The sequence below is a fragment of the Podarcis cretensis genome (genome assembly GCF_951804945.1).
Source record: "Podarcis cretensis genome assembly, chromosome: 2".
NCBI lineage: Eukaryota > Metazoa > Chordata > Lepidosauria > Squamata > Lacertidae > Podarcis > Podarcis cretensis.
Window position 1 is genome coordinate 116660790 of NC_137171.1, and position 27945 is coordinate 116688734.

The window sequence follows — 27945 nt, forward strand, 5'->3', positions numbered from 1 at the left end:
TTAACCCTTTCAGGGCCCCTTTTCAAACAAAGGATCTTCTCTTTCATCGAAGGGAAGGGGCGGAAAGGCCAGCGTGACCCCCTCCCGGCCCCCGGCCCCTTTCAGATTAATACAGCCTTGCAGGTAAGATGTCAGGTGCCCCACCCCACTAGGTAGAGCACATGCCATTTTAATGCCGAACCTTCTCTTTAAAAAAATAGAAATGAAAATGTATAGTCCATGAAAGCGCCCCGTGGTTCTCTAAGGGTTAAATCAGCGCAGTTCAGATGGCTAGAGAGGAAGAGGGTTTGGGGAGGGAGGAGGAGAATCTTCCTTCCTGCCGAATGCAATCTTCCGGAGCTTGGTGGTCGCCGCCTTCTTCTTTCTCCCCTTGCAAAATTTGCAAACTGTTCTGTTGCTTTTTTAAAAAAAAAATAAAATAAAATGCATGCCTGATTGTGTTTGCTCGGAAGCTGCAGGTTCCCTGCCAAGAGCCCCTGCTGTCATCGCAGCTTCCACTGGGAGGAGCCGGAGGGAGGCCTCGCCCGGGACCGGTAAGTTGGAAGGCGGGTTTGCCTGGTTCTTGGGGAGCAGAAGAGCTGCAGGCGGGGGAAGATGCGGAGGGGGCCTCGACATCCCATAATTTGCGCTCTCCTTCCGCGCTTCCATTCAACAGTTGGGTGTGCAATGTAATTAGCGCTGTGAAAATCCATGCTGTGGGGAGGAGGGAAAGAAAATCTCAGACAAGTAATTGCAATAAGAGCAGTAGGGCGCCAGCCCTTTCACTAAAAAGCAGTCAGTTCCCCCAAAGTCTGTTGGGACCATAAAGTCTTAACTTGCTGGTGGAAGGACAAGGAGGGAGTTCCATAGTCTGGGTGCCAACGCCAAGAAGGCCCTGCCCTGCGCCCTCAGCAAGTGTCCCTGCGAGAACAGCCTCCCACAAAGATCCCAGAGATAAGGCAGGTTCATATGAAGCAATTCAGTTTTTCACATGCCAAGGACCCATCTTGTATAGGACTTTACAGGTCACAACCAGCACTTTGAATGGCCCTGTTGTAACAAGGGTGTCATATCCTACTTTTAACCATCTCCGGTCAGCAATCTCTCTGCGGCTCTTTGATCCCGTTGAGCATTTTGCAATGGCAGCCCCACCCAGAGTGTGTTACAATAATCCCAAAAGGATGTAACTCAGGCGTTTGGAAGACATTAGAGCCAACGAGGTTTTGGTTTCATATCAAACTCCACTTAAACACATACCGGAACTTCTTACTTGCCCTTTACCCACTAATAAAGAGCGGTGATAATCTTATTTATTATACCGTGTTTATTTATTTGCTAGTAGTACTTTACCTGTCCTTCACAAGCAGGTCGCTGGAATGCACTACAACAATATAAATACAAGCAGGTCACTGGAATGGACTACAACAATATAAATACAATATTAAATTGAAATAGCTTAAAAGTGGTGCATATCAAAGAATGGGCTCATAAGCCATCAGTGGGCCTTGGAGCTCCTTTCAGGTGGGCTTCCATAACACAGACTGGCTGGTGGGCTTTTCACGTTCCTGCATATCTCCTAGCCATGCTGTGGCCTCTAAATTGGGTCAGTGCTGTGGCAGAAGCTCTTGCCAGGACTAGTAGCTCCTCGTTTCCTGTGCAAAGATGACAAGGAAGCCGTGTGTGTTTAGGGATGTAAGGCCTCCCTCTTCTGAGAGGAGGCCAGAGGAGGTAAAGGTAAAGGGACCCCTGACCATTAGGTCCAGTCGCAGACGACTCTGGGGTTGTGGTGCTCATCTCCCTTTATTGGCCGAGGGAGCCGGCATACAGCTTCCGGTTCATGTGGCCAGCATGACTAAGCCGCATCTTGCAAACCAGAGCAGCGCACGGAAACGCCGTTTACCTTCCCTCCAAAGCGGTACCTATTTATCTACTTGCACTTTGAGGTGCTTTCGAACTGCTAGGTTGGCAGGAGCAGGGACCAAGCAACGGGAGCTCACCCCATCGTGGGGATTCGAACCGCTGACCTTCTGATTGGCAAGCCCTAGGCTCTGTGGTTTAATCCACAGCGCCAAGGGTTAGTATTATTTGAAGTACATTCTCCTACAAAGGAAAGTTGATATTTATTATCACAGTTTCTTTAAAAAAACTGGGACTATAATGGGATAAGAGAATAAAGGTGTTTTTGGAAGAAAGAATAAACATAAAACTCTAGGGGGAAGGGGGGGAGAAATTGCCAGCTTGAGGTGGGGGTGGGAAAATAAGGTACCAGCTGAGTGTGGAAATGTTGCAGGAATCTCCAGTCAGTGACGGCAGACACTAGATCTTTCCAAGGAAGGTCAGCATTTATTGAAGGTGACCCCAGTGAGATATCTCTCAGAGACTGAGGCCCTGAACCAGTTTTGGGGGCCCTTCTTATAGTGAGTTACAAATGAACAGGCAAAAAAGAGGAACTTTACTCATGCAGGCAAAAATAACAGATTAGCTTCTTCGCTCCCCCCTTGTTCGCCCAAACTGCAAAGTAAGAACTTTCTAGTCTCTCCCCCACCCCGCTCCTGTTCTATCTGCATCTGCCAGCCTGTGCTGGTTTCTTGCCCATACAGATGACCTATGCAAATTTAAAAACAGACACCAGACATCAGTTAGCTCATCTTCTTGTGACTGACTTTCTTGAATAGAAGCTTACACAGCATTTTGTGGCAAACTCAAAAGTGGGGGTTATGGGGGTCGTTGGGTTTCTCTCATTTCTGATCAGAGCCACTTTCTGTATAAAAACAACTTCTAGGGCACAAGAACATGTACAAAGCTCTATTACACAAGCTTCAACAAATAGATTAATTCCTGCATTTTCTGAGAAGGCATGCATACAGATGGCTAGACTGCTTACAGAGCAATTTCGGGGGGGGGGCGGCTATTGGGGCATATAGATTCTATTTCCTCCATTCATCAGTAGGAGAACAGGAAAATATAGTACTCTGAGAGGCATGTGGGTGTGAGAAGGGGAAAAAGCCATCTCCATTATGAGCCTCTGGTTCAGCAGATTCCACAATATTCCTAGAGAAAATGCCTGTACAGTTGTACCTCAGGTTACATACACTTCAGGTTACAGACTCCGCTAACTCAGAAATAGTACCTCAGGTTAAGAACTTTGCTTCAGGATGAGAACAGAAATCGGGCTCCGGAGGCGCAGCGGCAGCAGGAGGCCCCATTAGCTAAAGTGGTGCTTCAGGTTAAGAACAGTTACAGGTTAAGAACAGACCTCCGGAACGAATTAAGTACTTAACCCGAGGTACCACTGTATTTAACTTGAGGGAAACTGAGCTATGGTACTCCTTGCCACTGACTCCCCATGTGTTCCCACGCTCAGTTTTAACCTTTAAAGCTCTTCATTCATTCAGTGTTTTATCTGTATGCTTCTTTTCCACCCACCCCACCCCCCCAAAAATTGCTCAAAGCGGCTTAACAACAAATGAAGCAGAAATGTATTTCAAAGCCAAGCACTGTGAAACAATTACAAAACTGCATAATAAAACAACAACACGATATCAAATATAGCAACATACAATACAACGGCAACATTTCAGTACTATATATATAAGAAGATAGTGTAATATCCAATAGCAAAGTTAACAAGGAAACTTGACAGTTTCACCTTGGTCTTAGAAACACCTTTCCCATGAAGTTATTTTTATTCATTCATTCATTTATTAAATTTGTATACTGCCCTTTATTCAAAGATCACAGGGCAATTCCCAACAAAAAAATTACAAAATGTGAATACAAAAGACATAATAAAACAAAAGCAAACCAATAGTGCCCCCTCCCACAAACACATTTAAAAGGCCATATAATGTTAATCAGCCAAAGGCCTGGTTATAGAGAAATGTTTTTGCCTGCCACCTAAGGGAGAGAGCATTCCACAAATGGGGAGCCACCACAAAAAAGGCCGTTTTCATGTTGCCGCTTGTCAGGGAACTGACATCAGAGCGAGAGGCGGAGGCAGGGCTCCAGAGCGATGCCGGAGAAGGGACCAGCAGGGGGGAAGGAATTCAGCGTAACACCAGTGGAGAAGAGAGGGAGATGGAGGAATTGGAGACAGGTCTCCAAGACCCTTCACCAGAGACTAGTGGAGAGAGCGCTGGCACGCCCCTGCCGTCCCCTTACTTGCGCAGACGAGTTCCGCGCAGGGAAAGTAGGAGGAGACTTGGCGTCAAACAGCTCTTATGCTGGAAGAGGTTCAAGAAACGCCCACTGACGGATTCTGCAAGTGACTAACAGGTCACGGAGGGCGAGCTGTCAGCCTAAGCATGGTTGGCCAAGCAATCTAACTAAACTGAAGGCAATTTACGCACAAGTAACCCCCTTACAACCATTACACCTCCCTCCAGGCCTCTTGTGGAGGAGGCACATGAAGAAGCACCTCGGATGATGATCCCAGTTGCTCAGAGTCCCTCTCCTCCTACAGCAACTTGCAGGTCTTCCAAAGACAAGAGGTGGGGTAGCTGGAAACACCTCTCCCATAATGTTGCTCTTCACGGCTTGGTGACAGAATGCTCCACATTTGCCTGCTCATGTTTTCACCTGAGCGAGCTCAGTCTTGCCTGATCTTGGAAGCTAAGCAGGGTCTGTACTTGGTTAGTACAGTGGTACCTCAGGTTAAGTACTTAATTTGTTCTGGAGGTTCGTTCTTAACCCGAAACTGTTCTTAACCTGAGGTACCACTTTAGCTAATGGGGCCTCCCGCTGTCGCCGCACCACCGCTGTGCAATTTCTGTTCTCATCCTGAAGCAAAGTTCTTAACCCGAGGTACTATTTCTGGGTTAGCAGAGTCTGTAACCTGAAGCGTCTGTAACCTGAAGCGTCTGTAACCCGAGGTACCACTGTACTTGGATGCAAGACTTCCTGGGTATTACCATAGAAACTGAATTTCTGGTGGTGGCATCTTAATTATAAAATTCACTCACTTGATGTCTGCTTTGGTGTCATTCTTGCATCAAAGCTTTAAAAAGAAATCCTGGCTTGTTCTAGGGCAGGGGTAGGCAACCTAAGGCCTGGGGGCTGGATCTGGCCCAATTGACTTCTCAATCCAGCCTGCGGATGGTCCGGGAATCAGCGTGTTTTTACATGAGTAGAATGTGTCCTTTTATTTAAAATGCATCCCTGGGTTATTTGTGGGGCATAGGAATTCGTTCATTATTTTTTCCCCAAAATACAGTCTGGCCCACCACATGATCTGAGGGATGGTGGACTGGCCCACTGCTGAAAAAGGTTGCTGTTACCCCTGTTCTAGGGTAACTGAGTGGGGAGCACAACTCTGTACACAGCCTTGAAAAGGTGGGAAATGAATGCGCTAAAATAAATCACTCCTTGTAATAATGCGCTCGCATGTTGAGCGCTGACAACTTTTAAGCCACAATGGGGTTGCGTAGAAACAGGGAGGTATAGCCAGGATTGGTGGAATCCAAATAATAGAATCATAGGATTGGAAGCGACCCTGAGGATCATCTAAGCCCAACCCTCTGCAGTGCAGGAATATGGAGCTGTCCCATATGGGGTTCGAACCTGCAACCTTGGCATTATCAGCACCATGCTCTAACCAACTGAGCTATCCATGTTTGCTGATGTACAAGAATATACTGCCGGGCCCCATACACGGTTCCATGGGTGATTCTGAGTCAACTCCCTGGGACAGTTTACTGTTGTATATTGTTGCTAAATTTAGTGTTGTACATTGTTTTAATTGTCTGTTTTAACCATATTTGCACAGCAGTTTCTAATGTTGTAAGTGTCCTCTATTTAAGAGGCTTCTACTCTGCAGCCTCTTATAGTTGTTTTAACTGCGAGTCTTTTAGTTCTTATGCTCTTACAGTTGTTTTAACTGTGTGTCTTTGTTTGTTTTTAGTTCCTATCTGTTTTAATTATCAGTTTTTTATCCATACATTATCCACGTTTAATCTTGTATTTTATCCAGATGTTTTATCCTGTGCCTGTTTCCATGTCCTTATTTGCTCTAACAATTATCGGTTAAAAAAATCCTAACTGCTATTTTATCTATATGCTTTTTTAATCCTGGTCTGAGACCGTAATAAAGTTCATTCATTCATTCATACCGCCGGGCGGGGGCGAGGGGGGAGTAAGTGGGATTGGAGAATGAAATGAAGTGTCCTGGCTAACTGGAAGCATGAAAAGCAGCCTTTCTCTTTGGAGGTGAGGACACAATGCACCATTTTTTGCTGCAGGTTCCACTTATTAAAAAACAAAATATACTTCTTACTAGGGAGAAGAGCAATGTTTTCCTTGTTGCCTCACTTGTTGTTTGTGTTTTTTGTCCTACAGGGCAGCCCCAGACAAGCAAAGACGTCTGAGGAAGATTGGCATCGGCCTGAGCTCTTGGGGGGTCTGCTTATTATCATTATTATTATTTATTGAATTTATATATCCCCCTATACCCGGAGGTCTTAGGGCTGCTCACAGAAACTCTTATCATGGCTGGAGTTCTGCTTTGACTTGCTGTAATTGCAGTTACGAAGCAAAGAAGCTTTCCACTACGTCGGCCTGAAAGGGGATGGAGGGACAGAGCTTAGCTAGGATCGTCGCTTATTAAAAAAAAGAGAGAGGGTGGTTGTGGGTGGAAAATGACGACAGAGAAGGCAGCAGAATTCTCGCCCCTGGACCTTCATGAGTTTGACCAGCACGTGAAGCCAGAAATAAAAATGGAGAGGCGAGAACGTGGAACCAGGAAAGGGCTGCAAAGACCCCTGCCCTCCGAGGTGGAGACGGTTATTGTTGCAGCATCACCACAAGGCATTAAACAGGAAGTTGGTGAAGGACCGTCGTCCCGGCAGTGGGAGGAGCAGTGGCAGGACAACCCAGATGCCTCACAGTCCCCTCTGTCAGGGCAGGGAGACCTGGAACTGGAAGAGACAGGATTGACGGACGATGTTAAGGATTCCCTTTCCCACTCCGAAGGAGCAACGTCCACCAGCCGGTGGGCTAAAGGCAGGACAAGGCCCCGGCTCGGGACGGGACGCACCCAGGCAGCCCAAGAGGCCCAAAGTGTGAAAAGCGACAGCGGGAGCAGCGACGAGCAGGCAAGCGAAGCCGAGGCCACAGAGTCCATCAGTCCCGAATGCCAGCGCCAGCGCTTCCGTCAGTTTGGCTATGAAGAAGCCGAGGGGCCGTGGGAGGCCTACTGTCAACTGCGGAGGTTTTGTCACCAGTGGCTCATGCCGGAGAGGCACACCAAAGAGGAGATCCTGGAGCTGGTGATTCTGGAGCAATTCTTGGCCATCCTGCCCCCAGAAATGCTGAGCTGGATCCGAGAACGCGATTCGGAGAGCTGCTTCCACGCTGTAGCCCTTGCTGAGCATTTTCTCCTGAGGCAGCGAGAGGCTCAGAGGCAGGACCAACAGGTATTTTCTTCTCAATGGTCCTGAGCTGGCCGTGCTATTGGTGGTAGGATGTATGTAAGCTGTGGTACTTAGCTGGCAGCAGTAGTGGGGAACCTGGGGTCTGTGGGCCTAATTAGGGCCACTTAAGCCTCCCAGGTTGTCTTGCTGGGCCATTTGAACCCTGTGCCATTGCAAGCGCAGATGATCACAGCAGCAAGCCCTGAAAAATCAGTTGCCCGTCGGGACCTGCAAAGCCCTGCAGTTCGACGTGCAGTGCAGTCCTGAGTTTGTTTGTTTTTTTCAAACCACCCAGTCAAACGGAAGCAGGTCACCTGACATTGTTGTGGCGTCAGGTGATTGGCAGGGGTGGGTCAGGATCCAGCCCACTGGCTGGACCCGGTTCCCTTTCCCTGGCTTACGGGATGAGTCATTCTGGTAATAGTCGCTTCGTGTGACTGGGAGAGATGCAAAACAGGTCAAGCAAAAATGTCCCATGGAGCACTTTCTTTACAAGGAAAGGCTTTTTTTGCTTCCGGAGAGGGGAAGATGTAACAAAAGTAGGTAGGGACATGAGTGAGATTTACAGCATTCATGCATGATGTAGATGAAAAGACAGAAATGTTTTTGTTCTTTGCAATGCTAGACTTTGCAGCAGGGTGAGTGGGGTGGGAAATATCCTCCAGTGAAAGTGATGATCAGTAGATTCAGGACATGGATGGAGGAGGGGCAGGAAACCACACTTCTTCAAGCAAAATGTGTGACTGAGCTTATGGAACTCGCTGCCACAAGATGAGGTGACAGCCACCTGCTCAGACAGCTTTAAAAGGGGATGAGGAATTTGTAGCGAGTGAAGTTACCAATGGCTCTTTAGCCACGATAGGTGAATGTACTATATACATCTCTGACTTGGGGAGGGCTGTTGACTTTTAGACCTGCTTGTGGGCTTCCCAGAGGCTCTGACTGGCCATGGCAGGAAATGGGATGTTGGTCTGATCCAACAGGACTCGTCTTATGGGCTCCACCCCTGAGCCATCCTGGACTGAAATTCTCTCCCGTTGTTTCAGGTGGGGATGAAAGAGGAGGCTGCTATGAATTTCTCTGCGGGAGAAGGTTCTTCGATGGATCTGAGCCTCAGGCAGCTCTACAGGGAGGTCAAGGAGGAGGGGGAAGATGAGGAGGAGGAGGAAGAAGAAGAAGAAGCCAGTGTGCTAGGCAAGGATGAGTTGCACTGGAAGCAAGTTGTACACTTGCTTATCTTGCTCTTGTTTCCTTTTCAAAACTTCTGTTACATATGCCATTTTGCTCTGGGGACGGGCGGGTGTTCCCATAGCTGAGTACTGTAATAGAGCACATGTTCCACCACCTAAGTTCACAGGTTCGATTCCTAGCATCTCCCAAATTAAAAAGGATTGAAAACCAGCTGACAAGGAAGCCTTTTTTGAAAGGTTACAGAGAACATACAAAGCAGAAAATACTGGCCTCAATGGACAAATAATTTGGCCTGGTATAAAACAGGTTCTATGCAGTGGATCTGTTAGATAAATGAGGCACTGCCCCAACAACTAGGGCAGGGCGATATATTGCTATGTCACTCAAAACCAGTTTGAAGTCCATATCGTGATATGGGCTTAGTTATTGACGTGGCAATATATTGAGAATTGTGCGTGTGTGTGTGTTGTGCAAAAATCGCAATGTGGGGGAAACCGCGAAGCCAGCCAGTGGCTTTACATAGCTCCATCCTTATTTCAGACATTGGGATATATTCATATATCAAGATGTTTAAAGGTAAAGGGACCCCTGACCATTAGGTCCAGTCATGGCCGACTCTAGGGTTGCGGCGCTCATCTCGCTTTACTTGCCGAGGGAGTCGGCGTACAGCTTCTGGGTCATGTGGCCAGCATGACTAAGCCGCTTCTGGCGAACCAGAGCAGCGCACGGAAACGCTGTTTACTTTCCCGCCGGAGCGGTACCTATTTATCTACTTGCACTTTGACGTGCTTTCGAACTGCTAAGTTGGCAGGAGTGGGGACCGAGCAATGGGAGCTCACCCTGTCGTGGGGATTTGAACCGCCGACCTTCTGATCAGCAAGTCCTAGGCTCTGTGGTTTAACCCACAGCGCCACCCGCGTCCCTATCAAGATGTTTAGCTGGTGATATATCACGAAGTTGAAAACCAGCTCCATCCTTATTTCAGACCTTGTCCTATATCATGGGTAGGCAAACTAAGGCCCGGGGGCTGGATCTGGCCCAATCGCCTTCTAAATCCGGCCTGCAGACAGTCCAGGAATCAGCATGTTTTTACATGAGTAGAATGTGTCCTTTTATTTAAAATGCATCTCTGGGTTATTTGTGGGGCATAGGAATTCGTTCATTTCCCCCCATATAGTCCGGCCCCCCACAAGGTCTGAGGGACAGTGGACCGGCCCCCTGCTGAAAAAGTTTGCTAACCCCTGTCCTATATCAATAGATCACAATGTTTAGCTGGCGATATATCGCAAATGTTGAAAACCAGATATGGCCCAGCCCTACCACCAACTTCAAGTTTTCCTTTGCCAGCTGCCTTTTTTTTAACCTTTTAAACTTACAGCCACCCCATTGATTCTGTTGGTCTGCTTTCCGCCCTACCAATGGGCACCAGCCTCCACTGCTTAAATGCTTATTGTAATTATGGCATGCAGGACCTGCAACAATGTGTTACACCATGGAGTGCCTCTTTTCAGGATTCCAGCCACTTCAGCCCATTCCCTCTCCTGGTTTGCTGTCCCACAGCTGCCCCTCCTCCCCTAAAATGTCAATCATTATTCTATGGCCAGTGAGCAAGTTCATCTCTCCATTGACTGTTTTGTGGGTCCCCCCCCTTTTAGGGTTTTCTTCACCAGATTATTTGTGTGCACTTCTGCAAATCTTGGGGTTCCGCACACCCTCTTCTGTATGAATGGAGTCGTTCTGCCATGGGCATAGCAAATAAATAAAAATATTTAACTAACTGACCAATCGCATTGCAGGTAGCTTAGTTCTTCCTTCATACCACCCCAAATCCTGTGTTTTGGCTACATCAGCAATGCCACTCGCGACCTGAACGTCAGAAATAGAAAGAATGATGGTTTTCATTATTCTTATATTAGGTGACGAAGGTCAGGATGAAAATGACGGGATGCCACTAGAAGGAGAGAACTGCCCGGACTTTGAGGAGACAATTTCAAAACCAGCGGAGCCAAAGGAATATGGAACAGAGGAGCATAGGAATGAATCCGTTGCGCCGGAGGGTGAAACGGCAGCAGAACAGGCAACCCCCAAATTAAAGAGGCCAAGTGATAGATTGTTCCACGGCCTCAACAGACATCAGAGGAACAACTCGGGACAGGAACTCTATGACTGCTCCGATTGTGGCAAAGTGTTTATCTCCAGAGCTGGCTTCATCATGCATATAAGAGTCCATGGCCGGGAGAAGCCGTACGAATGTGCAGACTGTGGCAAAAACTTCCGGCGGAGCTCTCATCTCAATAACCACAGCAAAATCCACGCGGGAGTGAAGCCGTTCAAATGCTTGGACTGCGGGAAGGGGTTCAGTCGGAACTCAAACCTTATTTCACATCAGAGAATGCACACGGGCGAGAAGCCATACTCATGCTCCTCCTGCAGCAAACAGTTTTGCGACAAGTCGAGTCTGGTGAGACACGAGAGGCTTCACACTGGAGACAGGCCGTACAAATGCACCGCATGTGGGAAAAGCTTCAGCCAGAGCCACCATCTCATAACACACCAGAGAAGCCACACGGGCGAGAAACCGTACAAATGCCTGCTCTGCAGCAAAAGCTTTTGCGATCGATCGACTTACATTAGGCACCAGAAAAACCACACAGGGGAGAAGACGTTCAAATGCTCTGAGTGCGGCGAAAGTTTCAGCCGGAACAAGCACCTCATTAGACATCAGAGCATTCATACAGCCAGGGAGCTGTACACGTGCTCGGATTGTGGCGAAAGCTTTTGCCGCCGGTCAGGCCTGAAGATGCACCAGAAAATCCACACGGGGGAGAAGCCGTTTGAATGCACAGATTGCGGGAAGAAGTTCAATCGCAGCACAAACCTTATCAGCCATCAGAGAATCCACACTGGAGAGAGACCCTATGGATGCCCTGACTGTGGGAAAAGGTTCAATCGCAGGACACACCTTGTTAGCCATCAGAAAATCCACGGACCGAGGAAAGAATCTCCAGAAACGATCAAAACCGAAGAAGAGCTTCCGTCTGACGATGTCTTTTTGCACCCGTCTTATATCATCACAAGAACCCTGTGAGGTAAGTAATTGAATTGAAGAACTGAATTGAATTGAGTTGTAAAAGTCCATACAAATACTCTTATTGGGAGAAGTGACCTGATGCCCAGGCAACGTGTATTTCATGCAGATTGTTGGCCTGTGACCTTTTGCATATTTCATTTGTGTCCGCCAGCTTTTTTATTCCTTCCCTCTTTCCTTTATTTAATCTTGTGACTCCTTTGCTCTCAAATGTTCTATCAGACCCCCAGAGAATTACTCAGGCACCTTCAACTCCCCAACCCTGCTCCCCAGTTTCAACTTTAAAACTCCTCTCTCTCCATTGAAATTACAGTGGTACCTCGGGTTAAGTACTTAATTTGTTCTGGAGGTCCGTTTTTAACCTGAAACTGTTCTTAGCCTGAGGCACCACTTTAGCTAATGGGGCCTCCTGCTGCTGCCACGCCGCCGGAGCACGATTTCTGTTCTCATCCTGAAGCCAAGTTCTTAACCCGAGGTACTATTTCTGGGTTAGCGGAGTCTGTAACCTGAAGCGTATGTAACCCGAGGTACCACTGTATAAACCTGGCTGCAAACTCTTTGCAAAGTCTGCTGCACAAATAAACCTCATTCCTTGCATGTGACTTAGTTGAATCCCACCCTCTCTCTGTGCCATACTAGTTTAAAACAAACACAGAGCATCGTTTTCAACCTATGCAACCCTGACCCAGGTTTATCCCATAACTGAGAACTAACCCTAAATTTATTTATGGAACCATCAGCAAATCACCTAGACATCTATCACTAGATCCTGATCTACCGTCTTCTGCCCATCCTTACCACTCAGTGGTAGAGCTCCGACTTTGCCGTCAGGTTCATAGAATCATAGAGTTGGAAGAGACCACAAGGGCCATCGAGTTCAGCCCCCTGCCAAGCAGGAAACACCATCAGAGCACTCCTGACATATGGTTGTCAAGCCTCTGCTTAAAGACCTCCAAAGAAGGAGACTCCACCACACACCTTGGCAGCAAATTCCACTGTCGAACAGCTCTTACTGTCAGGAAGTTCTTCCTAATGTTTAGGTGGAATCTTCTTTCTTGTAGTTTGGAACCATTGCTCCATGTCCGCTTCTCTGGAGCAGCAGAAAACAACCTTTCTCCCTCCTCTATGTGACATCCTTTTATATATTTGAACATGGCTATCATATCACCCTTTAACCTCCTCTTCTCCAGGTTCAATCCCTGCCATTCCCTGTATTAAAAGGACTAGGCAGCTAGCACTGAAAACTAGGTTGCTAGTGATAAAATCTGCCCTGAGATCTGCTGCCAGACAAGAGTGGATAACACTGACCCAGGGAGACAAATTACCCGACTTGGTAGAAGAAAGGCCTGGTGTGTTTTGAAAAACAGAAAGGTCACCATCCACACCATATTTTTGAAGCACATTCCCCACCCCGGGGAATCCTACAGGTGCTGGTTTCTTGAGGCAGTGGCGGACTTGGGTTCTATGGCTCCCTGTGCGAGGCCTAAATTTGCCCCCTACCCCAGCCCTCACACTGTCTTCCCAAAGGCTTTGGGAAGGAGGCACTGCAAAACCCAAGTAAGGAGGTGCCCAACTTTGGGAAGAAGGTATGAAAGCTCTGACAGGGCCCTAAAGTAAGGTTACCAGATTTTTTTCAATGAATTCGGGGCACTTTTCAACTTCAATGGATTTTGTCAGGGGATTGATTTGTAAATCTGGGGACTTGTCCCCGGGAAACGGGGACATCTGGTAACCTTACCCTAAAGCATGGGTAGGCAAACTAAGGCCCGGGGGCTGGATCTGGCCCAATCGCCTTCTAAATCCGGCCCACGGACGGTCCGGGAATCAGCGTGTCTTTACATGAGTAGAATGTTTGCTTTTATTTAAAATGCATCTCTGGGTTATTTGTGGGGCATAGGAATTTATTCATTTTATTTTATTTTTCCAAAATATAGTCCTGCCCCCCACAAGGTCTGAGGGTCAGTGGACCGGCCCCCTGCTGAAAAAGTTTGCTGACCCCCTGCCCTAAAGCTTTCCCACCTTCCCAGAACTGGGAGAGCACTAGCTAGGCTTGGGGAAGAAGGTGGGAGGAAATTGTACCTCTTTGGGGCGGGAGGTGAGCTACAGTTCCTGGGATTGTTTTGTGCTTTTAAGTGCATGGTGTGGATGTGACCAAATATAAGTTTGGAAAGAGGGGGCTTGTGGGTTTGGGTAAAGACAAAAGCAACAAGGATGTATACATGCTTTTAAAAGAAATGTATTCTTATGCAGGGCTGGATCTGAAGAAAACTGAAGAGTAGAGACCTCTAAAGGATGCCGTTGTCAAACTGAATTGGAACCTGATCATCTATCTGCTTGTGGAGCGGAGTCTCCGTCCAAGTGGAAATCGAATGACTTGCTGCTTGGCCGAATGAATTCTCTGCTCTCTGGTTCCTTTCCCCCTTGTGCTTATAGTTATCTCCCCTTCTTTGCTCCCCTGTGGATGTACTTCATCTTCCTCATGCCTTTTTGAAAAGTATGCATCTCTTTATGCCATTTGTGTGCTGTTTGGAAAAATAAATAAATAGAAGGAAGAGTTGGAGGCGGATGAGATAGACATTTGTAGACCTATGTAGCTGTAATCCTGTGTGCACTTAGATGAACACAGCGGGGAATTACTTTGGAGTAAACCTACATAGGATTAGGTTGTGTAAATGGGCTTTATAGCTGCTGGCAATGGGGGTGGTTACTTTTGTATGGTGTGGGGGGGTGGGATTAGGTTCTTGCTCATTTTGGTGTTTTTGATGTTCCTTCAACCCAAAGGGATAGTTGGCAGTAGAGGTGGAATTATTTGTGAGCCAGATCAAAATAATTGGTGGTGGTGTTAAAGTGGGTTTTGATATATTCCTGGAGGATGGGCTATTTTTCAAGGCATACAAGACCTCTGGAATGTTCACATTCAGCACTGCAGCCAGCCAGCCCGTGATGCCCTCTCCTAGGATATTCCATTCCCCTCTTCCGAACAAACACATAGCACTTGGTTGCCACTGAGCATGCTCAGTCCTTATTGGGCTGTTCTGGGTTTTTTAATATTGCGGGGTTAGGGGGTCTTTTTTTGTATTTCTGCAAAACCTTGGTGTTCCCTCTGAGCATGCTAATACCTCCCTTCTTGTTTCTCGGTGACCCGCTTTTGAATAAATGCTGTGAGCACTCAGTACCTGAGCGCACCACAAGAGGTAACGATAACTATATGGAGCCCCCTGTTTATGAGCAGTTTACCTGCGAGAGTAGTTGCTGATAGTCAACAGCAGGGAGGGGTTGTTTCCTTTGTGCCCTCCTTGACTTTGCAGTGGGGCTATTCTGTTCCCCCTCCCAATGCAGAGTAGCTCAGGGGGGAATCAAGTAAGAAAAAACTGGTTTGATTTTGGACAGAACATTTCCTCAGAGTTGCTGCTTTGTTAAGGATTACGGAACCTGCTCAGAAGGAATCTACTGCCTTTGCTTTGTTCTTCTTTGGTTACTTAAAATTTCCTGCTCTTTTCAAAAAAAAAAAATAAAATGTTTTTTTTTATTATTAAAAAAAGTTAGTCAGGGTTTTTTTGTGAGGGTGGGTGGATCTGATTCACTTTCTCCTGTGTGACTTGCTTAAGACTGGGGCCCTGTCCGCACGTTACATTTAAGCCAGTATCATACCACTTTAAACAGGTACATCTTCTCCCTAAGAACCATGGGAAGTGTAGTTTCAAGGGTGCTGAAAGCCTTAGAAAAAAACCCTCCCCATTGCCCACACAGAGCTACATAGTTCCCTGTGAAGAGGGATTGTCTGTTAAACTACTCTGGGAACTGTAGTTATGTGAGAGGAGTAGGGGCCGCCTCACAATTCTCAGCATCCTTAACAAACTACACTTCCCAGGGTTGTTTGGGGGTGTCTGTAGTAAAGGAGGGGATCTAAACCCACCATCTAAGCCAACATCACAATCTGATAATACGTGGAAGAGAAACAGGAATGGGGAATGTGGGGTGGGTGTGAAAGCCGTAAGCTATACTAACTCGTTTATTAGGGACGTGGGTGGCGCTGTGGGTTAAACCACAGAGCCTAGGACTTGCCAATCAGAAGGTCGGCGATTCGAATCCCTGCGACAGGGTGAGCTCCCGTTGCTCGGTCCCTGCTTCTGCCAACCTAGCAGTTCGAAAGCACGTCAAAGTGCAAGTAGATAAATAGGTACTGCTCCAGCGGGAAGGTAAACGGCGTTTCCGTGCGCTGCTCTGGTTCGCCAGAGACGGCTTAGTCATGCTGGCCACATGACCTGGAAGCTGTACGCCAGCTCCCTCGGCCAATAAAGCGAGATGAGCGCCGCAACCCCAGAGTCAGCCACGACTGGACCTAGTGGTCCAGGGGTCCCTTTACCCTTTACCTTTACTTTAACTCATTTATTACAACAGAAGAATCTGGGGTGGGTTGGACACGGCTCTCTCAGGTGACAAGGCCTCAACCACAGAAACCTGGGTGTATGGGAGCCGTTTTTCCACAAAAATAGCTCAGAAACAGCAATTTTGAGATTTTGCCCCAAAAGCTCAAGAATTTTTCAGTTCAGATTTTCACTGTTTGTAATATGGCAACTCTAGCCAGGAGGGCAGGCATTTGTGCAGCACCCCACTTCCCCCAGCCCTCCATAAGTCACCACTGCCTTAACCTATTTGCTTTTGCATTTGGAAAACCTCGGTTATTATCACCAGTGAACCCATATTTTAAAAATCAATACAGTTTTTGTAAAATAATAATGCTTTTTTATTTTTTTAATTGGAAAAAGAAGAAAATGATAGTTTACTATTAAAGAGGAAGCCCAACTCAAAATGTTATTCCAGAATCACTTAGAAGCTTAACATTTTATAAGCTAAAATTTAAGTGGTATCCAACACCTGCCAAATTAAAGAAAAATATATCGTATGCTACACTTACATACTACACTTGGATCTGAACTTGCTAATTTTACCTAAAATGGTATTTCAGGAATTTTTCATGATGAGGATTTAGAAACCAGTGACTGCACATCTGATCACAACCAGACTTAGTACAAAATTCTGGATTTTTTAAACCACTGGATTATTGTGTACACAATGTCAAGGTAACATTACACTTCTTTTTCACTTTATCTCACATGGGGCTCGAACCCTGAGGTTAGAAGACATCTGAAGGCAGCGCTGTTTAGGGGAGTTTTTAATGTTTGATGATTTATTCTATCTTTTTTAAAAAAATAATTCTGTTGGGAGCTGCCCAGAACGGCTAGGGAAACGCAGCCAGATGGGCACGGTATTATTATTATTATTGCTGTATTATTATTATTACCCCAACAGCTCAGCGATTTGTGTACACTGGGACACAGATGGCGGCATGTGAACATCCCTAGAGAAGGGTGCAAAAAGCTTCTTCCCTGCTGCTCCAGAGCTAGGAATGGACCAGATCTCATCGGGCTAATCCATTTGCCCCGACAGCTAAGAGCAGAACCTCCAGGATCAGAAGCAGCGGGCTGCAAATTCGAGGGCAGGGGAAGCAGCAGGGCGGTCTCGCAGCCCTCGCCTTGCAAGGGGGCGCATCCAGCCTCGCAGCCCCCCAGGGCCCAACCCACAGCCAGCGAGCTCCGATGCCCAGAGAGGCAGGAAAGGGGGCCAGCCAGGGGGACTCGAGAGCGGCTGCACTTTCCTGTCCCCCGCCGAGGAGAGCGGAGGAGCAGCGGCCCCGTGGCCTGGCGAGTTCCCCCGGAGAGGAGCCGGATTCCGCTGCAGGGACGGAGCGAGGAGTCCGAGGTGCAGGAGGCGGAGAGCAGGTGGGCCTGGCAGGATCAGGCCCCGAGCGGAGTCAGAGGCTGCAGGGCGCCCCCCCCCCCAACCGGGCAGGAAGGGGAAGGGGCGCAGCTGAGGGGCAGGGCATCTGCAGGAGGGCACAGGGGCAAACATCTCTGGCTCAGGCTGGCACGGACCCTGCCGGAGACCCTGGGGAGCTGCTCCCTTCAGTCCGGAGCTCAAGGGGCAGAATGAGGGCTCCAAGGCAGCTGCTGCTTCCCGGTGGACGATGCATATAGTCGCTCACGGATCAGCGGCGGAGCTGGGGCTTTTGCCGCCCCTCTCCCTGTCCCTCTGCAGGGAGCCCCGTCCTCTTCCAGGGTCCTCCCCACGGCGGAGAGGGAAGGGGAGGCGGGGGGAAAGGAAGAGCAGTGCAGCACGGGGGGGGGGCTCTTCCTGTGCAGCCCCCTGACACCCTTTGCAGGCCACTACTCCTGCCCCCCTTCCTCTGCCAGTGCCATTGATGAACCTATCGCCCTCCTTCATGAATTGGTCGCCTTCTAGAGCACTCTTAGCCGCCACCACCATCACTGCATCTTGTGGCAATGATGTCCATCCGATTCATTTAGCAAGGAAATGGCTTCTTTTGCCTGCCCCAAATCAAGGTCCACTGTGCCTACACATGGAGGTTCTGTTGATCTGGCACGGCAATTAAAACAGCTGATAGATGTATACTCCAGAGAATGCATCTGATCTTTTCCCAAGCTGTCAATGCTAGTGACCTCTTGTGTCTGCGTGTAAATAAGTGAGAGAGGCTTAAGCCTGTTTCGTTAAAGGTTTTATTTCCATCTTCCTCATTAAGGCAAATGAAGGCTGAGGGTTGAAGTGAGTGCCAGATTTGAGAAGGCAGAGGAAAGGAGGATTCTATGTTCAGATTATTCATGTTCAGATTATTACTCATTTCTATGCTGCTTCATATTTTTAAGGGAAAAAAATCTCAAAGCAATTAATGGAAAATCTCATTGCAGTTTGTGTCCATAGGATGTTGAGAACATTAACTCTGTAGATCCAGTTCCCTCCTCCTGATAGTCTCAGATTTGATTGTTCTTTCCTATAGAGCAGGAGGAACATTTATGGGCTTAAAGCTGCATTGATTCTGGAGGCCACATTCCAGTGAGCTTTGTGGCCAATGTATGCACATGCAGGTGCACACAGAAAAGAGATGCAGACTATAAAGTCACATGCACACACGCCAGAGGTGCTGCACACACTCACCAGACATGCCATCTAGCATACATACAAGTCTTGCGAACACAATCAGCATGTTTAGACCTTCCAACCCCAGTCCTGGGGTGGAGGAGAAATAAGAGCACAAGAAGACCCTTCTGAATTAGCAATGAGTTCTAAGAAAAAAGACCCTTCAGATTGTTCTTTAGAAATCCTCTTTAAAGAGCAGCCAGAGGGATCATTTATTTCCAGATCAAGGCTTTTACCCCATTTCAGCACTGTGCTGCTTTGTGGTGAAATTGGAGTTTAAAAAATCTCTCCAAGGGCCCTTTAGGCATCTTTCTCTCCAGAACAGACAGAGATCTTCATCCTATGATCAGATCAGGAGATGGAAACGGCAGGGACTAGCAGGACACACCCTGAGGCTTGGCAAACCATATGCAGCCAATGGACTGCAAGTTAGAGTGTCTTCAGTCAAGAGACTTTGTGACCATCAAATATAAAATATTTTGGATATTCCTTTTGTCCTTTTGTTCTTAGGCTGTGCAGATGCCATACATTGAAAGCACGTGGCTTCGCCCAGAGAACCACAGGACCTGTAGTTTATTGCTACAGTTCTCAACACCCCTAACAAACTGCAGCTGGCAGGATTTCTTGGGTGAAGCTGTGTACTTTTAAGTGTTAGGTGGGTCTGTCGCAGCCTTAATCATATACAAAGATCTGTTGCTGCCTTTCCAACATGCTAGAAGTTGCAGCCAGGATCAGCATTCCCTGTCCACGGAACATGCTCAGTCCTCTCACTGGGTTGTTTTTGGATTTCCCTCCCACTGCCTTGGTTTCCCCCCCCCCCCAAAAAAAAAATATTATTTGTACTTCCATAAACCGTTTCCCCCAGTCTTTGGATAACTTCCCCTCGTCCTTGGGTGGAGTTGTTTGGGTGACATAAAGATTGTCATTCACATCCTGAACATTAGAAATAGAAAGAGTAATAATATATTTCAAAAACTGCCAAATGGTTAAAAAATGTGCTTTTGTTTTTATTCTTAGGTTTTATTTTACTTTGTGTTTATTTCTTTTCCAGCAGGGTGACGTAAAAATTGAAGAGCAGGGACCCAGGAGACCCATTCAAAGGGAGAGACTGGAGTGCAAAGGAAAGAAACCTCCTACCGGCCAAGTTGGGACCCTCAGGGATCTTCTGCCTTGGGAAGATTTATGTCAAATTAAGCAGGAGCCAGAGGAGGGGCAGCCGCAGCACCACTGGGATGCCCAGAAGCAGGATTTCCTGAAGACGATGCAGCCCCCTCGTTCAGGGTGGGAAACCCCACAGGCTCCCAGTCCTTCCCACTCCGGGGATGGTGTCCTCTCCTTCAGGGGTGCTGCGGATGCCAGTCGGTGGCCCAGTGGGAGAACAGGGGGGACAGACCAGACCCTGTTCCCAGACACTGAGGGGCTTCTGGGAAAGGTAAGTGCTCTCCTCTCACCTGGGTTTCCTGGAGGTCACAGGTCCACTGCCTCTCGACATGGAGGTTCTGTTTAGCTATGGTGGTGAATATTCCTCCTCCCTGCACTTTCTCTCTAATCCACTTTTAAAAGGCTTGCTAGACTAAACTTTCTAAATGGGTAGCTGTACAAATTTACCAGCTGTGGTCCTGCACTGGCAGCAAGGCTAACAAACAGGGGAGCTGGGAACGTGCTGGTCCCATCTCTCCCTGCATCTGCCTCCTGACCTAATTGTCCCAGCTTACCTCATGATTGGGCCGGCCCTTATGGGGAACTGTGATGAAACCAGGCAATCTCTTATGAGCCATAGCTAACAAACTTTCCATTTTGCCCAAACCAGGAAACTGCAGCTGGCGGCTTTGGAATAAGCTGGGATGTTAAGCTAACTTCAAACTGTGCTTGGTCAAAACAGGAAACTCTGGTTGATCAGTGGCTTCGTGGTTTGACTGTTCCCACTGACAGCAGTAAAAATAGGAAGCCCTGTTGCATTCAAAGGGGTTGTTTGGACAGAGTCTGTGATCAGCATGCCAATCAGGACAGGCTTAAAAAGGTAAAGGACACCTGACCATTAGGTCCAGTCGTGGCCGACTCTGGGGTTGCGGCGCTCATCTTGCTTTACTGGCCGAGGGAGCCATCGTACACTTTTCGGGTCATGTGGCCAGCATGACTAAGCCGCTTCTTGCGAACCAGAGCAGTGCACGGGAACGCTTCTTACCTTCCTGTCAAAGCGGTACCTATTTATCTACTTGCACTTTGATGTGTTTTTGAACTGCTAGGTTGGCAGGAGCAGGGACCGAGAAACGGGAGCTCACCCCGTCGTGGGGATTCGAACCGCCAACCTTCTGATCAGCAAGTCCTAGGCTCTGTGGTTTAACCCACAGCGCCACCCGCGTCCTAGGACAGGCTTAGGAAGCAATTATTATTATTATTATTATTATTATTATTATTATTATTTGCATCCTCCCTATCTGACTGGGTTACCTCTGCCCATCTGGGTAGCTTCCAACAAAATAAAAACTATCAACAATTTCCCTGTAAAAGGCTGCCTTCGGAAGTCTTCCATTTCGTAGAAATGGCCTTCGGTTTTAAATATTCGCCCTCTTTAAGTAATCACGTGGTGTAAACATGTATGTTGTCCTCTAGGTCCAAACACACACAGACACACACATAGTAGGAGCAAGCAGTGCTCCAAAGTGCTTATCTTGCGAACTTGCCGTCTAAGTTGTTTACTCCTGACCAAAGTTCCTGTTTCCCAAAAGGACAGGAGGGGGAGCAGAGGAGGAAAGGGATGGGTTTGAAGGCTCTTTCCCTCAGCCGCTTCTCTCCCCTGAGGAACAAGAGCAAAGGGTGTTTGCAGGCCAGGAGGGCAGAGGAGGAGGCAGCGAGGGAAGAGGGAGCAGTGGGCGGATCCACCGCCTCTCCCAGCCGGTCCTGATTCAAGCAAGGGGCTTCCTTCTTCTCCCTGCAAGGGCCACCCATGTATTCAGAGCAGTCCTTTGCAGATTAACTCTTAAATTCCAAGGGATCTACTCTCAGGCCACTAATGTGCATAGCATGCCAGCCTTAGGAAGGGAGGTGGGACAGGCAGGTGAAAGGAATTGCCAAAGGTGTTTGAAAATGCGTGGGGGATCTTGGGAAGGGGGTGCCCAATTGGGGCTTCTCCAGGGGCAGCAGAATGTCTTGGGCAGGAGAATCCCTGCAGGGGCTCTCAGACTCCCTTGGCTTCTTCTTCCCTCCCTCCCAGGAAGCTGCAACTTGCTCTGGATTCTGTGCTCCTCAGGAAGCTGAACCTGCAAACCTAGCTGAGACTGAACCTGCAACCCTGGCCAGGATGGAGGGAGGAAGATGGACGGGTGACCTGGTCAGGCTCTCTCCCGCATCCCTCCCCACAACCTCTGAGCATTCCCTCCCAGGACCCTTGGAGAAATCTGGTGAGTTCCAGGGGAGAGGAGATGGGGACAGGGATAGATGGGTGGTGGAGGGAGAAAGAGGAAAAGACGAAGAGGAGACAAATGGAAGGAAGTTCCTGACAATAAGAAGGAAGGGGTGAGGCCTTCTCCGAAGCAGCTATTTGTTTCTTGAATTCTTTTCCTAAAGTAGTGGGGGCAGATTTTCTTCCTCCAGGCTTTGAAATCTTAGGTGTTATTTCCACGGCAGGAATAATTGATGGTAATGAAGTTGCACACCAATCCTGAAAAATGGGTGAAGTGGGATGGAAATGTTTCCCTTAATTATTTATAATTAATGTACATAAATTGTTTCTATTATTCTTATTTTTTATAGACAGGGTCAGAATCATACATTCCACCAGCATCAAAACACAATAGATGCATACACCTCCCCAGTTTGGTGGGGTTAAGGGACAAAGGACCCATTATCATGATACACAATTCCTGTGGCTGGAGGCTCTGTAATTAGGATTGGGCATATAAAGTCCAAGAGCGTCTGGTATTATAAGCAAATTGTGTAAAATTGCCAATCTTACCGACTGGGGTTGTTTGTGAGAGTGAGTGAGTGGGATAATAATTTTAGCGCCCCTGTGTAATGGCTTGGTTCTCCCGCACAGACGTGAGACACCTCCAGTAGTAATTATCTCAAACTCATAAATCATTGTGGAGCTCAGTCTTCGGCCTGTTCATCCCAGCTTGCAGTTGCCGAGTCCTCCAGCAAAGAAGCCCCCACTTTCGCTTTCTTTTCCCCTCTTCTTGCAGATTCTCTCGAGCCTACGATTTTTTGGACAGGCTATTTCGGGGGCTCTGTGTCAGAGCTCAAACTGGAGATAACAGTCTGTGCTCCCCCGTCACCCCCTCTTCCTGCTCCTTGTTCTTTGCTCCTGCTGCAGCTTGGCTGCTCCTCCCCTGCTTCACATTCCAACCGAATCCCATCTCTTGCGTTCTCAGGCTCTGTCAGCGGAGGCACGAGAGGCTTGAGATTCACGGAGCTGACACCCTGTAATTTTGTCCGTTCCTAAGCTTCCATGGAGACACTGTGGTCCAACCTTGGTGCAAATTTCAAAATAAGTACACAAAGCCAACAAGGAGACTCAGAGGTTTATAGTGGCACCAGCTTTCCTGGTCAAGAGTCCACTTTGTCAGACTGCAGCCCACAAAAGCTTAGGCCATAATACATCTATCAGCCTTTAAGGGCTGCAAAAGATGAATCAACAGAAGCGTAGTTCATCTATGGAATCCATCCTACAGGAGACAGTGAGAGCCAGCAACTTGGATAGCTTGAAAAAAAGGATAAGACTGACGTCTCTGCTCTGCCCTCGCGGTCCTAGGCAATAATGTGGCTTTTCGATGGAGTCCGGCACGCTTCCCTGCGCCCCACTGGACTCCCGTGGATAGCTCTCCATCAGCTTCCTGTAGCAGAGTCGTCGCAGCGGTAGAAAACTGTTGGAATGTGTGTGTAATAAATCAGGCTGCACGCAAGCTTTCTTGCTTATCTCCAACAGTCTTTAATCGTGTAGAAAAACATCATAAATCAGCCCGGCGAAAGAGCGCACATCTTGCTGCCTCGCCGCAAAAGCGAAAGAAAAAAAACACACAGAGAAACACTCCCCTCTGTAAATATAGCCACGCCTCAGAATGTGAGACGTCACTCAGAACTGTTTAACCCTGTAAGTTCTGATTCTCTTCACAAATAACGCTTCTTAATACTAGTTTCTGGAAAGCACCGGAAGGCAGAGAAGACTCTTGTGCTCCAGTCCTGCTTGCCGGTTTCCCACAGGCATCTGGTTGGCCTCTGTGAGAAGAGGATGCTGGACTAGGTGGGCCTTTGCCTGATCCAGCAGGCTCTTCTTAGCTTCCAATATATTGCAATATATATACAGTTAAATGTAGCACTTAAGTTTTACTTATTTCACAAAGGAGACACTGTTACTCGAGCCTGAGATCATTCACTTGAGAAATAAAAATAGAGATGTGTCTAATAAACCAGTTCCAGCATAGATCTGTATTATAAAACGATGCTGCCTTATTAAGTTTGAATAGAGTGATCATGTTTTGCTCTTGCCACTGTCTCATCAGCTTTCGTAAAATTTGGAACCTAGAGAGGGTAGTGGAGAATGAAGGTGTTACAACGAGAGAAGGTGCAGATTGGGATTGACATGTGTTCAGCTCCCTTTTTGTCTTTCTTGAAAGTCTAACAGGATTCTCTTTCCTCCCAGACTCCCAAACAGGTGAGAAAGATGAAAGTCAGAATTCTATGAAGCCACATGAGAATTTATGGGGGAAAACAAAGAAATTGAGGATACAACAAAAAAGTTGCAAAGGAGAGAAACTACTTGAATGTACGGCATGTGGAAAGAGCTTCAGTGAAAGTGAAAAACTTAGAATACACCAACGAACTCACACAGGGGAGAAACCATTTAGATGTATTGAATGTGGAAAGAGTTTTAGCATAAGTGGAGCACTTAGAATACACCAACGAACTCACACAGGGGAGAAACCATTTGAATGTATTGAATGTGGAAAGAGCTTCAGTCGAAATGATACACTTAGAATACACCAACGAACTCATACAGGGGAGAAACCATTTAAATGTGTTGAATGTGGAAAGAGTTTCAGCCAAAGTGCAGCACTTAGAATACACCAACGAACTCACACAGGGGAGAAACCATTTAAATGTGTTGAATGTGGAAAGAGTTTCAGCCAAAATGCAGCACTTAGAATACACCAACGAACTCACACAGGGGAGAAACCATTTAAATGTATTGAATGTGGAAAGAGCTTCAGTACAAGTGGGAAACTTAGAAGACACCAACAAAGTCACACGAGGGAGAAACCATTTCAATGTATGGAATGTGGAAAGAGCTTCAGTGATAGGGGATCACTTAGAATACACCAACGAACTCACACAGGGGAGAAACCATTTAAATGCGTGGAGTGTGGTAAGAGCTTCAGTGATAGTGGAAATCTTAGAATACACCAAAGAATTCACACAGGGGAGAAACCATTTGAATGTTTTGAGTGTGGAAAGAGCTACAGTCAAAATGAAGCACTGAGAATACACCAACGAACTCACACAGGGGAAAAACCATTTAAATGTTTTGAGTGTGGAAAGAGCTTCAGTGATAGTGGAGCACTTAAAATACACCAACAAACTCACACAGGGGAGAAACCATTTAAATGTATTGAATGTGGAAAGAGCTTCAGTACAAGTGGGAAACTTAGAAGACACCAACAAAGTCACACGAGCGAGAAACCATTTCAATGTATGGAATGTGGAATGAGCTTCAGTGATAGTGGAGCACTTAGAATACACCAACGAACTCACACAGGGGAGAAACCATTTAGATGTATTGAATGTGGAAAGAGTTTTAGCATAAGCGGAGCACTTAGAATACACCAACGAACTCACACAGGGGAGAAACCATTTGAATGTATTGAATGTGGAAAGAGCTTCAGTCGAAATGATACACTTAGAACACACCAACGAACTCATACAGGGGAGAAACCATTTAAATGTGTTGAATGTGGAAAGAGTTTCAGCAAAAGCGCAGCACTTAGAATACACCAACGAACTCACACAGGGGAGAAACCATTTGAATGTTTTGAGTGTGGAAAGAGCTTCAGTGATAGTGGAGCACTTAGAATACACCAACGAACTCACACAGGGGAAAAACCATTTAAATGTATTGAATGTGGAAAGAGCTTCAGTGATAGTGGATCACTTAGAATACACCAACGAACTCACACAGGGGAGAAACCATTTAAATGTATTGAATGTGGAAAGAGTTTCAGTACAAGTGGGAAACTTAGAAGACACCAACAAAGTCACACGAGGGAGAAACCATTTCAATGTATGGAATGTGGAAAGAACTTCAGTGATAGGGGATCACTTAGAATACACCAACGAACTCACACAGGGGAAAAACCATATAAATGTATTGAATGTGGAAAGAGCTTCAGTGATAGGGGATCACTTAGAAGACACCAACGAACTCATACAGGGGAGAAACCATTTAAATGTATGGAATGTGGAAAGAGCTACAGTACAAGTGGAACCCTTAGAATACACCAACGAACTCATACAGGGGAGAAACCATTTAAATGTTTTGAATGTGGAAAGAGTTTCAGTGAAAGTGGGAAACTTAGAATACATCAACGAACTCATACAGGGGAGAAACCATGAAAATGTATTGAATGTGGAATATGGAGCACTTAGAAGACATCAACGAACTCACACAGGGGGAAAATCACAGATACTTTAATAAACCGTATAGGTGTTTTTTACGTTTCCTTCTATGCTTCCTTGCAATACTGATAAAATCAAACCACCCCAATGCTTTCAGCCCCAGAAGAGGAGCTGCCCTTGGTGTCAAGGGAGCGTCCAAGGGAGCATCTGAAGCCCTGCCATTCCTTCTGTCCCTGGCCCCTTCCCCTCCTCTCTCTGCCATTCCAGGGCCACTCTTGACTCTACAGCAGGAGACTGGATCTGTCTGTGATGGTGAGATGTCCTGGCCGGTTGAAGGACCACTTCCTGTTTTCTGCAGCTCCATCCTTCTTTCTCATGCAAGGGGGAGTCATGAAGCAGGCAAAGACTGAGCACACCTAAGGGTGGCACAGTGGGTGGGTGGGATTCTGCTTAACCTTTCCCCGTCTGCTCCTTTTCTGGATCCAAATCCCCACACAAAAAGGGGCAGTGTGGGGGCGCAATCAGTGTTATGAAGCTGCTCTGAAAATCATTGCTTTGTGACCGTAAGAGGCCCTTCTCAAAAAAAGAAGCATCAAGAGAATTTAAGCTATAGAATTTAAAACAGACAGATAATTACAAAAAAAGAAAGCAGTCTGGCGCCACATTGCGTAGGAGTTACTTTAGCACACTCTTCCTGGGGCTGCCTTTGAAAAGAGCTCAGAAATTTCAATGGCTCAAAGAGTTGCAGACACATTACTGACCAGGGCTGGTTATAGGCAGCATAGGACTCCCATATTAGAACAGCTCCGTCTGCCTAATTGTCTGTTTCTGGACGCAATCAATGTGTCCACAAGAAGAGGAAGATCGATTTGGAGTGCCGCATTTTCAAAAAAGATGGACACACGACTATTTCTTTGTGGAGCTGAAAGGCATGCCCGTGTGCCTCATTTGTGGTGAGGCCCTCTCCGTCCTGACGAAGGCCAACCTGCAGAGGCACCACAGGACAAAAGCACATCCAGTACCAGGAGTTCCAAGGGCAGCTGCGCCAGGAGAAGGTCTAGGCGCTGAAAACAGACCTGTTGGGTAACCTGTGGCCCCTCCAGATGATGTGATACTGCAACTCATGTCTTCTTTAGCCGTTGGCCACGCTGGCTGGGGCTCATGGGAGCTGGAGTCCAAGGATCTAGGTCCAGAAATGCCAGGGACAATTCAAATCCCTCCTCAGTCGTGAAGCCGATTGGGCGACTTAAAGCTGGTCACCATCTTTATGCAAAACCTCCCTCGCAGGGTTGCTGTGTGCGTTAAAGCAATATATCTTGTGGTGGGCTTGATGAGGGGAGTGTGGAACAGAAATGTAATTCATAGGTAAGAAGACAGGAAATAATTCTGAATCTGACTGAAAATAAAGGATTCTTTGTCTCCAAATTGCATATAGCAAGCGCCTGTGTTGTTGAACTCTAGCTGAAGTCTCAGCATCTGGTTCCTCAGCACTCTGCATTCTCTCTCTGGAAACCTCCGGCTGTCAGGTGACAGGAACCAGCCAATGCCTCCCAGTTCAGAAACAGTCTGCCAAGAGCTGAGATTGGAAGTGGACAACCAAGGAAACTTAGGGGAGCATTTTCATTTCCATGCTTATGAATATTGAATTGAATCAATTCATCTGATGTGTTCAAAATA

At 47.1% G+C, this 27945-nt stretch overlaps 1 protein-coding gene across 1 annotated transcript; it reads left to right on the forward strand.

Moving 5' to 3' along the window:
- On the forward strand, positions 1-27693 carry LOC307210947 (uncharacterized protein). The gene is made up of 9 exons (XM_079967150.1): positions 1-533; positions 6313-7388; positions 8432-8579; positions 10493-11661; positions 17073-17447; positions 19712-20092; positions 20543-20680; positions 21875-22061; positions 24299-27693. Exons 2-9 carry the CDS (start codon positions 6612-6614, stop codon positions 26263-26265), a joined length of 5142 nt encoding a protein of 1713 aa, XP_079823276.1. The 5' UTR covers positions 1-533; positions 6313-6611; the 3' UTR covers positions 26266-27693.
- Positions 27694-27945: the final 252 nt, after the last annotated feature.